This window comes from Neltuma alba, unplaced genomic scaffold (genome assembly GCF_004799145.2).
Source record: "Neltuma alba isolate B1F8T4 unplaced genomic scaffold, ASM479914v2 tig00003697_pilon, whole genome shotgun sequence".
Classification (NCBI taxonomy): Eukaryota; Viridiplantae; Streptophyta; class Magnoliopsida; order Fabales; family Fabaceae; genus Neltuma; species Neltuma alba.
In genome coordinates, this window is record NW_021633393.1 from 266,698 (window position 1) to 283,208 (window position 16,511).

Genomic DNA, 16,511 nt, shown 5'->3' on the forward strand with positions numbered 1-16,511 from the left:
CCTACTCAAAATGATCAACTAATTCCTATATTAAAAACCGGAAGTAGTATAAAAAATTGGAATTAACAGTTAATTGCTGCAATAAAAAACTAATAAATGGAATTAATAGTTGATATTAAACTTCAAATTAGAAAACAATTATAAATGGCCACCCATAGTATTAGCACAGTTTTGACAAGACCTGAACCGACGTAGTAGAATTTTAGTTTTCATAAAACACGGATCCATATTATAGATTATCGATGTTGCTTTGAGGGGCGGCCTGCCTCATGTCCTTATCCTTTGATTTGGCAAATGAGACTTTCCACTTGCTTTGTCCCAATGGCCTCATCGTTTTATGGTAACACGCTACCTACAAACTACACTTGGACCATACGTGTAGGTCACAATGCCCCAACTTTGGAATCGTACTATTTACCATTACATGACATTATAAATGGCCACTTATCACTGAACCTACGATATTTTCATCCATTTTCCTCCTTATTTTCATGTAATTTTTCATTTAGGGAAAAGGCGAGCCCACTAATAAAGTTCTTTGGATTCACATACCAAAATTTTTGTATATTCTTTTATTATTATTGAAATAAAACTCTAACAAATATTTCTTATAATTCTTTGCTGGACCAGCAAGCCATTTACCATTTTCATAGCTAGGGGCATATTCTTCTAATACTATTTATAAAGTACTTTGCTAAAATAAAATAAAAAATCTTAAGTCTTGTTAATTATATATTGAAATTTACTAACTTTTTAATTTTATCTTTATTTAATATGCATACTTTTCGAGGGAATAACAATTTACAGAATAATAAATTGAGAATAAAATTTTATATTTATATAGTAAATTTAATGAAATGGTTAATATTAAGGACAAAAAATCCCTGTTTCTGTCTTGTAAATAAAATCAGAAAAGTGTTTCATTTTTATGTTATTAAGCCCTTTTCAATGCCAACCAGCATGAGCATGACGTGTGTATAGATATTAACATATGCAGATTTGATTGGTGATGATTTTAACAAATATCTTATTATGAGATTTTATTTAATATTAATATATAATGAATCTACATTGAATCAGTTTGATGGACATGCATTATGAATCACATGTAAAATTATTGTTTCAACATAATAAAATATTACCTTCGCTCTTTAATAGAAGATCTTATTTGATTTTTATTTTGATCCTAAATATAAGACCCTAATCCACTTTGTCTCTCATATTTATGTACTTTTTTTAAAGATAGTTCTTCTAACAATGGTAGTTCTAACCAATATACTTAATTAGTAATGATATTTTAGAAAAAATATCATCTATTTATTATGAATAACTAACTTAAATTCTTTCTTTAATGTCCTCAAATTAGTCAACTAACTCTTATAATTAAAACCGGAGGTAATATAACACAACATAAGCGAACATGTAAAGAATCAACATTCCATGATGGGCATAAGGGTAGGGCGCAAAAATGAGTAGCTGACCCGCCAAATTCAAAAAAGGGGAAGGCAAGATGGCATCCATTAAACATGTGGTGCGCGGTGAGAGTGAGGGAAATTTGGCCTCTTGCGGGATTGCGCCTTTGCTTTTATTTACGGGCATAAGATAACAATACTCGCGCAATTCCGTCCTGAGGATAACGAAAGCGACTTCCCAAACACGCCCTCTGTTTCCTTATCCATTTCCCATCTCCCTACTGCTTCCCCCGTTACTCTCCTCTTCTCCCTTGTGGTGGCCCTGCCAAACACGCCGTCCGAGTCCCTTATTCTGCACGAGGGTAGGGGTCCCTCCGCAAATGCAAACCTCTTATTTTTTTTTTCGTGTGCAATTGATTAAAAGTTACTAATTAAAAAATTAATTTTGCTATCTAGAATTTATTTTAAGAATTGAAATGCAATATATATTTTTAATAATGTGCAATTTATCTCCAATTTTATATATATAATTAAGAGTTTGTTTGGAATAATTTATAGATAGTTTTTCAATTATAATTTACAAAATATGAGATAATAGCGAGAAAGTTTTTATTTTATCTTACATAAAACGTATTTATAAGTGACTTTAAACGTGATGCTAAATATAAGAAATGTTTGAGTAAAAACAAAATTATGTTTTTAAAAATACTTTTACGGTATATAAAATAAATATGTAAAAAAATTTATCTCAATTTATAAAAAAAATATTTTTAAAAGGTATTTTTGTGGTTACCCAAACACTTTCTAGCTTAAAAAGTTCTACATAGTGAAGATGAGTTGTATTTATTCAAAGATTTGGATTTTTAATTATTTCTAGATAATTAATTTTTTATTAGTGACTTTTTACCCATTTTGTTCACGGACAGCCAGTGAAAATGATGCAAAAAAACAAAAATCAAAATGATAGTAGCATTGCGTAAGAATGACAATTTTAAAATATTAAAATAACTACAATGCGAGCATTTATGAATCTGACTGTGAAATACTACGATTACTACGATGTCAATATTGGAATTAGACGATTTTTAATGTTGCAGTGTCAACAGTACGGCGTTGACTATACGAACTTTTTCAGCACAATGACAGGCTTTTTTTTTTTTGGGGCAACATTTTCTTTTTCCAGATTTTTTCAAACACCTTGGGAAAATTTTTCTACCAAAAGCATTTCTCTCGTAAAATCTTTTTTTTCTTTTTAAACAACTTTGCAACTAAAATTCCTTGAATCAAACAGAAGAGGATCCAATTTCGGATCCTATCTCACTTTTTTAAAACAAGTTTCATTGTTTCAGAACTTTTTGTCTCACAACTAGCAATTTTTTTTAAAGTACCAATTCTAATATCAAGTTAAAATATTTTATATTTACATTATAAAAAGGATTTTATATTTAGAATTGAAAGGATATTTTCTTTTTCAGAATAAAAAAGGTACGGGTAACTATTTTTTCTTCTGGCAAAAAAGAAACTTTTTCTCCTCTTTCACCTTTACACTCTTCCCGCACCACTAAAAAGTAAAAAGCTGAAAGTGAAATTTCAGAGGTAAAAAGGAGAGAAAATCAGTGTTATAAAGGGAGAAAATTGCAGAGAGAAAATAGAAAATAACACGTTCTCTTGGGCATTCATCTTTTCATGCCTATATATATACCGGAGAAGAGAGAGGACCTAAACTGTCTCCATTTTAAACAGAGGAGATTTCTCTACCCCCTGAACTGTTCAGTAGGGTTTATCCTTCTCAGTTTATCCCTTTGCAGAACCATACAGCCATCTCTGGAACTGAGTCACACAGTAGAGGTAATTATGGATGCGTATGCTTTGCATTTGGCAGTGGCGGCTCTTGTTGGAGCCTCCGTGGTGGCTGTCTCGGCTTATTATATGCACCGGAAGACGCTCACGCAACTGCTCGAGTTTGCCAAGACGGTTGATAGGGAGAAGGACGACGTCTCCGATGATGATTCGCCCCAGCATTTGAAGAAGCGGCATGGTGGTTACGTTAGGAGAAAAGGAGGGTATTATCGACGGGTTTCGTCGTCCTTGCCGGACGTCACAGCGATCTCTGGTGGGATGGACGGTGAAGAGAGGCGGAACGGACCCCTGCCAGTTGATGGTATTCCGGCCGGGTTGCCGAGGCTTCATACTCTTCACGAAGGTATGGCCTTGGTGGACTTTTTGTCAGACTCGATGACTAAACTCTAATTGGTTACTTATATTTCATTGTAGGGATGCAAAGTAGTAGACTTTGTTTATTCTAGGAGAATTAATTTTAACTTGATAGACGTTATTCGTTATGAGAGGATTAGAGTGACTGGAGCTGCAACCTGCTATATATGGGATTCACATGTTTCCTTGATAATTGTATGAATCAGAGCAGTATTCTAGATCAATTTGTCGATGTGTACATGTAGGGTATTGAATTCGATGATGGGATTTCCTTCCTATGGCGTGTGCTAGAGTTCCCGTACTTTGCTGGTAATAGGGTAAAGTGAAGTCAATTTGATAGGACTTGGGAGAATTTGATGCCCTTTCTCATGTGATGTAGACGTTGCAGCTGTCATCAATTTTCTTGTTCCTCTTTCACTTCTTGAATATTATGCGACAGTACTCATAACTGAAAATGAAGTATGATTTTACTTTTTTGTCATTGAACGACTGTTTTCGTACTCATTGTCAACTCTGTTCATATAATTTGGAATTCAATGCAAGTTTTGAAAATGGCTTTGCCTGTGCAGTCTTGGCAGATATCCATCAAGCATAAGCCTGTGTTGCAACCTTTAAAAACTTATTCTGATACTCCCTAGCAGTTGTTAGTACTGAGATTTTTGGATCCATAAGCTTGGAAACATCTGGGGCCATATATTCTGGAATAAAGACAAAGAATTTTATTACTGACCAGTAATGGCCTCCCTGATTCTCATGAATTAAATCACTAACTTTAATAAATTGGCAAGAAGGAAAATAAAGTATGGCGAAAATAAACTGAAGCTTCATAATGATTGAACACTCTTTGCGTATGTTTTTTAAATAAATTATTCTGAAGAATCAGTTTTCTTGAAGTGTAGTCCTTTAGTGCCTCGCATGATAATTTTGTCAGCTATTTTTGATGATCATTGTGGGAAATTGTTCTTCCCAAAACTGAGATGGTTGCAATCCTTTCCTGCTTGTAATGTTTTAAAGGAAGGAATCTTTATGTTATTGTGGCTAGTCTTTAGAGGCAGGGTGGGGGAAATGGTGGGCTGCTTGTGGGGAGGGCAGGGGGAGAGTGAATAGCTCATATCATGTGGTGCCACAACGCTTGCTCTTCACTGCATTGCCTTTTTAACATGTTCACTGGTTGTATAAAAACATGAACATGAATGGGTGAACCATGAACCCTGTTGTTGAATGGTTCTGTGTCAATGTGTTTCCCTGACCATATACTGTTACAGGCAAATCCGTGCATGCTGGTACTCCAAAGAGAAGTCTTTTAAGACCAAAATCTCCTAAATCTCCTGTTCCAAGTGCTAGTGCTTTTGAAAGTGTAGAAGGATCAGATGATGATGATATGACTGAGACTTCCAAACTAGATTTGACATATCTACACACAAATGGAAATGCTGTAAGTCTGTGATGCACTTGAGGGCAAGTGTACAATTCATGTGCGACAATTCCCTTTCTTGTGGCTTTAGTGATATCTTAGTTTCTTTTCCATCATTCCTTAACTGCATTTTTGTACATGAAAGGGTCCAGAGGTGCGGCATATCGCATCTTTATTAAAGTAAGCCTAGCTGTAAGAGTAAATTGTTGGTTTGCCTGTGTGCAGGGGCCTGAAGGCAAAAACCCTTATGAGACTTTACCTGATAATGCTAATGCTAATGGAGAGAAGGTTCCAATTGCTGCCTCCAGTATGATTCGTTCTCATAGCATATCTGGTGATCTACACGGGGTTCAGCCTGATCCAATTGCAGCTGATATCCTGAGGAAAGAACCGGAGCAAGAAACTTTTGCACGACTAAAAATTACTCCTATTGGTATTAAAGTTTCTCATTCTCTTAAATGTAATGAATTGCTGTATATAGGTTTTCTCTTGGTGTCAACATACTGAATTCCCTTCTTTCTTTGATGTATTTATTTTTTTCTGAATTTAAATTAATTATAAAAGTTTAGCAAACCAGTGTTATGTTTTCTGTGTAGAGGATCCATCTCCTGATGAAGTGGAAGCCTATGAGGTTCTTCAAGAATGCCTTGAAATGCGAAAAAGGTATGTGTTTAAAGAAGCAGTTGCTCCATGGGAGAAAGAAGTTATATCTGACCCTAGCACTCCAAAGCCTAACCCAGAGCCATTTTTTTACGCCCCTGAAGGAAAGTCTGATGTGAGTTCCTCTTTTATTCTAGTACTCCACCTGTCAAGATTAGGGTTTTCAAGGTCATCTTCCTTTTTCATTGATAAATTCTGATCTAATGTGCTGCAGCATTACTTTGAAATGCAAGATGGTGTTATACATGTGTATCCTAACGAAGATTGTAAGTAATTAAAGAAAATTTTTGCCTTATTTCTCATACTATGGGGCTTACTTTCAAGGGGTTACTTACTCCTTCCTACATGTGTATCACGTATTTACTTTCCAGACTTATTCCTTATTTTTACATGTGTATCCGTATTTGCAGCAAAAGAAGAGCTTTTCCCTGTTGCTGATGCAACTACTTTTTTCACTGACCTGCATCACATACTTCGAGTAATAGCAGCAGGGAATATTAGAACTTTATGCCATCATCGGCTTAATCTTCTAGAACAGGTAACTACATGTCTTGATTGCTCATTTTGATTAATTAAATGCTGTCTAATATTTTCCTCCCTATTGTATATGCGCATTGGCCAGTTATTTGACAACTTTTTGCATTGGAACAGAAATTCAATCTTCATTTGATGTTAAATGCGGATAGGGAATTTCTTGCCCAAAAAAGTGCTCCTCATCGAGACTTCTATAATGTCAGGAAAGTTGATACCCATGTGCATCACTCAGCTTGCATGAACCAGAAACACCTTTTAAGGTTCATAAAGTCAAAGCTAAGGAAAGAGCCTGACGAGGTGACTGTTCGAATCTATCTGTTTATTATTACGTTACACATGCTTCACGATATGTGTATGTGTGTGTATGTGGATGTAATCAATAAAACTGGTGGTGAATTTATGGCACTGAACAATTAATCGTTGATCAGGTATATTTTATGAATTTATTAAACTATAAGGATTTGTTAGAGTAGAAAAAGTAATTAGTGTATTTTGATAGAGTGTAAAAATTTCATATTTCTGAAGGTGGTCTATAGGGGTGTTTGTTTTAGCATCTTAGAAATACTTTCATACAAGTCAAGACAAAACTCCCCTCACATATTTATCTTGTATATTGTAAAATCACTTCCAAAAAGCTTATCCAAACACCCTTCTCTTAGGATGATATTTTTATTTTGCTTTGTGCGCATAAATTCTCACATGCTAGTGTGAATGAAAGGAATTTTCAATAGCCCAAGTAATTAGTGGTTACATTTTTTCCACTGAGGCTTCAGATCAGAATACCATAGTTTTGATTGTAATCATCAGTGTTGTCAATGATGTGTTGTTTTTGGGCCCTCCCACTACAAAACCATCTGAGTCATGGTAGCACCATCATGGTTGCTATGGTTGTGGTGGCTATCATCTAGTTGTTTTTAATTCTTGCTGCCAAGGGCCACCATATGTCCTTGACAAACACTGATTGTCAAAATATTATTGACATGAATGTTACCAGGTATGTTAAGGCTATATGCAGATGTTAAGTAAAATACACAGCATTATATTGTGATATTTGGATTGCAGATTTTATGGATTGTAGATTGAGGTATCAAATATGCATTGCGTGATGCTAGAAAATTTAAAATTTTTTCAGGTTGTAATATTTCGGGATGGGACCTACTTGACCTTGAAAGAAGTTTTTGAGAGTCTGGATTTAACTGGGTGATTATCTTTTCTTTTCCCCTGAAACTTCTATGATAGTTCTTATAGTGATTTTAAGTGAATTGTAACTACAAGTTGCTGTTTATAATATTTGTAATATTTTTTTGAGCAGATATGACCTCAATGTTGACCTTTTGGACGTTCACGCAGACAAGAGTACATTCCATCGGTTTGACAAGTTTAATTTAAAGTACAATCCATGTGGTCAAAGTAGACTTAGAGAGATATTCCTTAAGCAGGATAATCTCATTCAAGGTAATTCCTTTTGTTATACTGCCATTGAATTCCTGTTTTTGCTTCCAACCACACTGGAGAAATTACTCTATGCCTTCTCAAACCCTCTTAGTTGATTTATCAATTGAAATTTGCTTCAAACGAGGTCTCACCTTTGTGTCATGGATTCCACCGGTTCATTGACTTTTATAATGATTCCTTGACCTGTGGGATTTAAAAGCACTTCTGGAAAGTTTTCCCTTTCAATGTCAACTGCCACCTGTGATTTAATAATGAAATGGGAGAAGCACTAAAGAAAAAGGCTTAAAATGAGTGACTTGTCAAAGTGAAGGCACTTTGAGAGGCTTTTTGTGTGATTGGTTTTCAACAGAGGCATCTTTTACTTACGTAAGCCTGTGCTGTTTTCTTCCATCAATCAGGTCGTTTTCTTGCTGAGCTGACCAAGCAAGTGTTTGCCGACCTTGATGCAAGTAAATATCAGGTGCTTTCTTGCGTCCATGTATATTTTTTTGGTCGCTTTTTCAAATGGATTCTAGATTGTTATTTTAAACACTAACCAATCAGGCAATCTTTGATTATTTTCACTACAGTAGAATAATAGAATCTATTGTTTACTGTACATTTATCTACAAGAATTTCCAATTCCTTGCTCGTGCCTTTCCTATACTTATTATGTGCTGATATGGGTACAGATGTTTATTAACACGTGTCTTTCTGTATTTAACTTATTAACAGATGGCTGAATATAGAATATCAATATATGGCAGGAAGCAAAGTGAGTGGGACCAACTAGCCAGTTGGATAGTGAACAACGAATTATACAGTGAAAATGTGGTCTGGTTAATCCAGGTATTTGAATTTTTTTTTCCCCAAAAAAATTTCAAAATAGTCTTTTGTGCATAATCATTACTATGTCAACCATCATGTCATTTTCAGAGTTTTGGCTTCATATAATGTAATTTAAGCATGAAGAGTGCAATTTCATTTAGTTAACAATTGAGGGGTTAATATTGCTCTGTTTTCGTAATGTCCTTGATGCCACTCTTAGGAGTGCTGCGTAATAGTTTTGGAGATTCTTCAATTTTGACTACATGTGCTGTAAGAGATTGTAATCTGGCGATTGATGTTTATTATTTTCAAATATTTGTTTTGCAGCTTCCAAGATTATACAATGTGTACAAAGAAATGGGAATTGTGACCTCATTCCAGAATATTCTTGACAATATCTTTATTCCACTTTTTGAGGTTACTGTGGATCCTGATTCGCACCCTCAGTTGCATGTGTTCTTAAAACAGGTGTAGTTTTTACTACTGTTTTGATTGCATTTTTGTTATAGTTTCTGCCTACGATTAGCTGGTGGTAGTTCCGTGTTCTACCATACACTTGAGAAACATCCGAATGAGTCGTTGATAGTTGATTTTTCATTCTTCTTATTCTATGATGATTGAATAATGATGTAATATTTGGACTCTCACACACACACACACACACACACACAAAATCCAAATGACGTACATAAATGACATCAGTTATGGGTATTTTTTTCCTTGGGCCATTATGATGCCATTAAATGTATTATGCACAAGTCAATTTTGTTTTTTCCAAATTTCTTAGACGTGCCATAAATCTATTCAGTGCTGGTGGCATTTTGCAGAAGCCCACAAGGGACAGAAATCTAATATTTACTTCTGACATAGTGCTTTGATCAATTGTGTTTGTATCATGCATATTTGTTTATTTCTCTTACGTAGTAGCTCATTATCTTGCTGTTTACCTTTTTCTGGACACGTTTTAGGTTGTTGGATTGGATTTGGTGGATGATGAGAGCAAGCCCGAAAGGCGGCCAACTAAACACATGCCTACGCCTGCTCAATGGACCAATGTTTTTAATCCCGCATATTCATATTATGTGTATTATTGCTATGCAAATCTTTACACCCTAAACAAGGTGTGTCATTTTTTTCCTAATAGAAGTTTATACTTGTCAAAATCTAGGTGCCTGGTTATTCACTACCCCCCTCCCTTAGGGAAAGACAAGCTGAAGTTAATGAGGGGAAAAAAGAAAGAGAAAATCAGCAATGTGCGGGTCCCTTCCAAATTTCTGATATTATGTGACACAAGTTGATTTACCATTGATGTGGGTTATGGAGTCCTGTCCTTTGCGATGTTGCTTGCTTCTCTCATCAAGTGACCATAGACCCCATTTAATTGCTTACTTTGAGATGTCTCTGCATATAACTTAATAAGTACTATCTGGATCTCCTTGGCTTTGGTTCAACACACAAATGTTGACCTAATATGTGATATTTTCTCAGCTTCGTGAGTCAAAGGGAATGACAACGATCAAATTCCGTCCACACTCTGGAGAGGTAATTAATTATGGGAGCATATTTTTGTTTGGTTCGTTGTTGTATGGGTACCTGATGCATCATTAACGTATTCAGGCTGGTGATATTGACCACCTTGCTGCAACCTTTCTTACTGCCCATAACATTGCACATGGAATCAATTTGAGGAAATCTCCTGTGCTTCAATATTTGTATTATCTAGCTCAGGTATGCCCAATTAGTAACTAAAATTAGTAACTAATTACTTAGTTGGGTTATATGCCGTGCTTAATTGTCTGTGGTGGAATATTTGCAATCAGATTGGGCTAGCAATGTCTCCTCTGAGCAATAACTCCCTGTTTTTAGACTACCATCGGAATCCTTTGCCAATGTTCTTCTTGCGTGGGCTGAATGTTTCACTTTCTACTGATGATCCCCTCCAAATTCACTTGACCAAAGAACCATTGGTTGAAGAATATAGCATTGCTGCTTCTGTGAGATCTCTCTCTCTCTCTGTGTGTGTGTGTGTGTCTCTCTGTGTGTGTCTGTCTGTGATTGTGAGTGCGTGTATATGCACATAAGGATACAATACTTACATCAATGAGACAATTTACGCACAGGTTTGGAAATTGAGCTCATGTGATTTATGTGAGATTGCCCGTAATTCAGTTTATCAATCAGGTTTCTCACATGCCTTAAAGGTATACTTTTAATCCTGACTTTGCTCCTATTACCCTGAATGGAAATTGTGTAGACGTAAACCATGAAATACTCAACACCAATGGCACATACGGTAGAAGATATAAAAATTAGAAATTTTCTTCATCAAATAAACTTGTTTTAAATTTTCTTTGAAACATTCTTAGGCAGTGCGTTCTTAAGTGTGGTTGTCATGACTCATATACGTGACTCCCAAAGTGATGTTGCTACATGTTGGCAAAATGCTGTCTGAGTCTCCGAGATGAGCATGGCCCAACATGCACCATTGCTATCAATCCCTATTAATGTGGCATTCAGTCCATGCCATAAACTTTATAACTTGAATTTTAAAATTGCAAAAATTTGTCTGATTACATGGATAATGCAAAAAAAAAAAAACTTAAAAACTAACGATTTCCTGTATCCTATGGTATAATTATTTATGTTCAATGGAATATAGGGTTGACCCTGAGAAGTTGATAGCTGCAGAATTAATTAATTTTTTTGGGGGCTGGGGTAAGTAAGTAATTGGTATCTGTTGTTTCTGTTAGATGTTTTAATGAGAAAATTGATATCATTATGCGTAGAACAAACTGGGTAGTATAAGAATCAGGCTTATACTCTATAGAGAGTATTAACATATCTGCATAATTGAATTAATGGGTGTAAACAAGCTGCATGGATTGTGGTAGTAGAAATTTTTGGAAATGCAGAATGCGTTTTAATCTGTTTTACTCAACTCATCATCTCATGTTTCAGTCTCACTGGATTGGTAAGGGTATTACAAGAGGGGGCCGAGTGGAAATGACATTCAAAAACAAATGTTCCACACATACGATTGGAATTTCGAGATACGGTATGTTGAATCACCACATATAACATCTTCCATGGTGCTAAATTTTATGTAATGATAATTTAAAAATATCGAGGCTATATATCCCGGTAAGGTTAAATCATGCGTCCAAACAGAAAGAGGTTTAGCTGGCCTTCAGTAACTCTTTAACTTCACTTCTTGAGCCTTTTAAACAATATTTTTCTTCAGTTAAAGGATTGTGACTGTTCGCTTTAAAAATTTCAGTAAGCTTGGTCATCCAAAATTACAGGCGCATCATGATTGATAATGCTAGAATTGTTGGATTATATTTTTGGAGCAAATGGAAACGAAATTTCTGTGTGCTTGCAGATTTGGAGAGAGGAGATGCAACAGGTTTATTTGAAAACAGCGATTATCCCTAAAGTAGTAGACAGATGAAGTGGCAGCAGGCACGTGCTAGCAGTACTTGGAAAAATCAAGTTATAAACAGGTTCTATTTCTTTACGTTCTTTCCAGGCCTGGCCTACTCAATTCTAATAGAATCGAAGGGCCAAGCTAGTAAAAACGGCAGCCCATTTTTAAAATCAATATTTAGTCCAGCTCCATTTGTCTTTAGGTTTTTCCTTTTTGGGGAAAAAAAACCTATTAAGGGTTGGGTAGGCTTGAGCTAGGATGGCCCATGCATGCCCTTACGGCCTTACAAGTTCTTTTAATAAATGATTAGCATTTTATAAGCACATATTTAAGGTTTGGCCTAGGGTCAATCTATCTTGGAGCTTGAATAGGGCTGGGCTGGGATGATTTATTGAGGCTTTAGGAACGTCTCACCCTAGAATTTAAAACTTATAGAATTGGCATCCAAGAATCTTAGTTATTGCTGATGCTTAATTTTGCAACTCTTTTCAATGCCAGGAGGGTGTCTTTATTTTGGGTTAAATAACAACTCAAGATACCTTTGTAATATTGGAAGGATCAGATTTTTATTCTTAGAGTTGAGAAATTCTATGGTTCTTGATTTCAAGTGTCATTTTTCCGTGCCTTACTGTGAAAAGTGCTGGCCTTGTAAAGCTTAGGCGTTGCTTTCAAGAGTCTGGTTAGTCACCTAAATAATGCCCTTTCTTGCATCCTGCAAATTTTCCTGTGCTCAGTGTTGAATGTGCCTCATCTTGGTCAGGTACAAAAGTGAACTTTACATGCTGATGTAGCATCAAAGATGTTACACTTTGGAGAACCCTGTCTAAGGGAGGGCATGGCACAAGCTAATGCCGAGACAGTCGCAGCACCAAGTTAAGTTCAACGACCAGATGCATAATAGCATACATGAGTCACCACAACCGGGCTTTCAGCTTCAGGCAAAAATGTATAGCTACGAATCAACGTGGCCCTACTGGGTCAATTGGTTCCTTGTATTCATTTTGGTAGAGTTGAAACTAGGATTACCAAATAATTTATGCATCGAGCTAATGATGCCTTCTGCAGCTTCGAACATAAGACATGCACGTGTCATTACCTTTTAAAAGTGAGGGGAAGCTCTGAAATTTTGATTATTTTTTCTGTTCAAATACGTTTTCCACACATGCATGACAAAGTTATACGGTGTGATATAGAGTGGGAAAAATGAGTGTCATGATTGAACAAGCTTTTCTTCCAACGACAAGCCTGCCAAAGGATTTGGCAGTTCACAGCAATATTGTGAAAATATTGAATGTGAATCAAATTATAATCTTAGACCATCATTTTAAAAATAATTTTATGATATATAAAACACATAAAAAAATTTGTCTTGATTTACGAAATAAATATTTTTAGAAAACATTCTTGGGATATTCAAACGCCGTGAAAAAAAAAAAAAGGGTTCTACGTTCTCGTACGTCTTCAAACTATTGTTTCAGAAGATTTGCATAACTACAATCCACGGCTCAAATTATCATAGGGCAAGTGCCTGTTTGTTGACACTGGAATTATGGTTCAGAGAAATTAGTCTTATTCTCGCACTGAATGACTAAATGTTCGATGCGTACTTGTTTGTAACCTCCACTCGCTTTCAAGCAATTCGATATGGATGATTCACTTATTTCACTTGCACCATAACTGGTCGGTAATACGAGTTGACACATCCAGAAATTATAACATTATACACTTCAACAGATTTACACTTTTCCACACTATTTGCCAGCCCTTGCTTCCCTTGATACTATAAGTTGCAAAACAACTACCAGATTACCAAACTTTTGATGAGCCCAAAAAGAAATATAATGGAAGTACAATTAATCTTCGCAAAAGTAAAACTAGGACAGCAGACGCTAGAATTTTGCTTAGCCAAGTGTGACAGACTACATTGAAGAACCACTTCCTCTTGGTAGATATTGGGCATGTCCACATGACCTCGTCGTCTGCCTCCACCGCAGAGATCATCAGTACCCTGTTCTGTTGTCCTCCCGATCCAAGATACAGCAAAGCCATTGGTTCTCATTCTGGAAGCAGTTTTAGAAAAAAAAAAAAATGTTAAAACTTGGCTAAATTTTACGTTAGTCCACGTGCTTCAGTTTCAGTAAGGGTGCAACCGAACTTTCACGAGTAACAGAATGCAGAGTTGCCTGAAACTTCATGGTCCAACAAAAATCTTAACCACAGTAGAGTGGCTAACGGACCGTTAAATTTTGGACAGCCTAAACCTGAAGGGCGTATGCACACCACAAGAGTGCTCTGCCAATTTACTGAAATCCAGGGCTAAATTTGCAATTAAGACAACACTTTGGTGGCCTGATCAATGAAGGTAGAAGATTAAAAATTAAACAACTATACACAACCTCCATATTTTTTTGATATGTCCTTCATCTGCTCTGCTAGCTCTTGCTTCTTTTGTGTAGCTGTCAAGAATAGATGAACACTTGGGTCAGACTGACTTGGGCCAACAAAATACGACCTTTATCATTTTGATAATACTACCTTTATTTGTAATGTCTTCAATCTCTTAGATGTTTTCACTGCAAACCTCTGGAATGTGGGGCTGATAAGCCACAAGAAAACATTATCAGTAGTGAAATATAATATCTAAGAAATTCAAGATATAGAAACTAATTCGTTAGAAAATTGAAGTAGCAAAAGATTAGACCACCGATGACCCCCGACAGCAAGAACCAATACTGCTTGTTTTTAAACTCAGATCAAGACAAGAACAAATACAAGGCCTCATTTCACATTCTGATGTACCTCAATTTTATCTAGCCCTATTTCATAGGTAGCTTTGTTTCTTACTGGCCATTGTATTGGCATAAAGAACATCACTCAGCTCACGGTCAATAGATGAAAAAAATGAATCAGTAAAATAATCATAAATTAAAGGGGGAACGGGAGTGGGGAAGCCTCAGTCCTTTGGATGATAATGCAATTTCATCTCAGTGATCATTACAAGCCTACGAATATGGCGACATCACCGGCAAATGGTAATAAAATAATTACCAGAGATAAGCAACAGCTAGAAATATAACAAAATAAATGCATCCAATACACAGTCAGTGTATGAAGAAGTGGATCAACAAAATCAACAAATCACAATGTAAAGCCTCAGTCTTTTGAATGACGATTTCATGTCATCTCAGCGATCATTACAAGCCTACGAATGGAGACATCATCGGCAATTGGTAATAGAAATATGACCAAAGACTCGCCATGGTTAAAATCATAAAGAAATAAATGCATCCAGACAGTAACTAAAAAACTTACATTCATACTCAGAATGACCCGTAAAATTTCATATGCATAGTTCAGTTTGAGAACTCATCCAAAACTGATTATCAGGCACACATAGAATAGATGTTATGCATTTTCATAGAAACAAAGTACAACAGAGCCTCAGTCCGTTGGATGTTAATTCTTACAGTCATCTCTGCAATCATTACAAGCCTACGAGAGTCATCATAGGCAATAACTAATAAAAATCAGTTTCGTTTACACAAGCTGACCATTACAATTTCGTTTTCTCTAAATAGTAAGTATTTTACGATTGCGCTTGTAGCAGGATGTCTCAAACTCCTAGACTTCCAGTGCAATCATTGCCCTGGAAACCATAATTCAGGACCTTGACACTATCTTGCTTCAATTGAACGAGCCCCTCAGGGAATAATTTTCCCGGTGGCCAGAGAAAGAAGCTTGAAATCAAAATAAACACACACTGTACCAACAAGAACAAAAGATGAAAAGAACGAATTGAAGTTTAGAGAAAAAAAAGGGTTAAGATACCTATTGGCAAGACCGTTCACGACTAATTCATTTACCACGTAGGAGATTACTCTGTGCATAAAATTCCCTCCACCTGCCATTTTTAACCCAGCTTACACCGCAGCTGCGCTATCAGAAGACAAAAAGGCATATAAATTGCTAATTTCCCGATAAAACATTGCACAAATATATAAAGATTCCAATGTTATCCTATACAACATATATGTAGAAATCAAATCACTGGGATCAAACCATAAATCGAGGGCTGAGATCAAAATACAATGTGAGAGAATGCAACCTTCACGGCAATGTTGTCAAAACTGAGCTGCGATGAGCTTGAAAGGCAATATATCAAACGATAAAGAAATGGTTAGGCTTAGCGCAGATATTGGCACCTCAAGATTCTGGAAGCATGCACAACGCAAAACAAAAAGCGGGGGCTTCAATATATAGAGCGAATCGAACAGATTCGAGGTGTCGAGGGTTTATCGCAATGTATTGGGCGAGTGTAGGGTTTATGAAACCCAAAAACAGATTTGACCCAAAAGAAAACCCAACTCTGGTGGGTAATCCCTTTGGGCCGGTAATGTCAAGTCTTTGAGATAAAGTGAAATTATCGACGAAAAATACGCGCATATATAATTTAAAATTGGACAGTTAATATTAAATTTGTAATTTCTAATTTATTGTGATTTTTAATTCATTAAATCAAATCATTAAAATCCTTAGAAGGTTCTTGTAATTTCAAATGAATAGCTTTTAAGTTCTTTCACTTCTCATT

General features: G+C 35.9%; 1 protein-coding gene across 1 annotated transcript; it reads left to right on the forward strand.

The window, feature by feature from the left end:
- The first annotated feature begins 3,124 nt into the window (after positions 1-3,124).
- Positions 3,125-13,056, forward strand: LOC114742251 (AMP deaminase-like). The gene is given in 23 exon segments (XM_028930526.1): positions 3,125-3,615; positions 4,892-5,061; positions 5,266-5,473; positions 5,637-5,815; positions 5,915-5,966; positions 6,111-6,238; positions 6,352-6,531; positions 7,367-7,434; positions 7,547-7,689; positions 8,088-8,149; positions 8,404-8,517; positions 8,824-8,964; positions 9,465-9,617; positions 9,985-10,038; positions 10,114-10,224; positions 10,317-10,490; positions 10,617-10,697; positions 11,455-11,470; positions 11,473-11,505; positions 11,508-11,551; positions 11,879-11,999; positions 12,422-12,602; positions 12,684-13,056. Coding segments are annotated over 21 exon segments (2,529 nt in total). The 5' UTR covers positions 3,125-3,266; the 3' UTR covers positions 11,948-11,999; positions 12,422-12,602; positions 12,684-13,056.
- Positions 13,057-16,511: the final 3,455 nt, after the last annotated feature.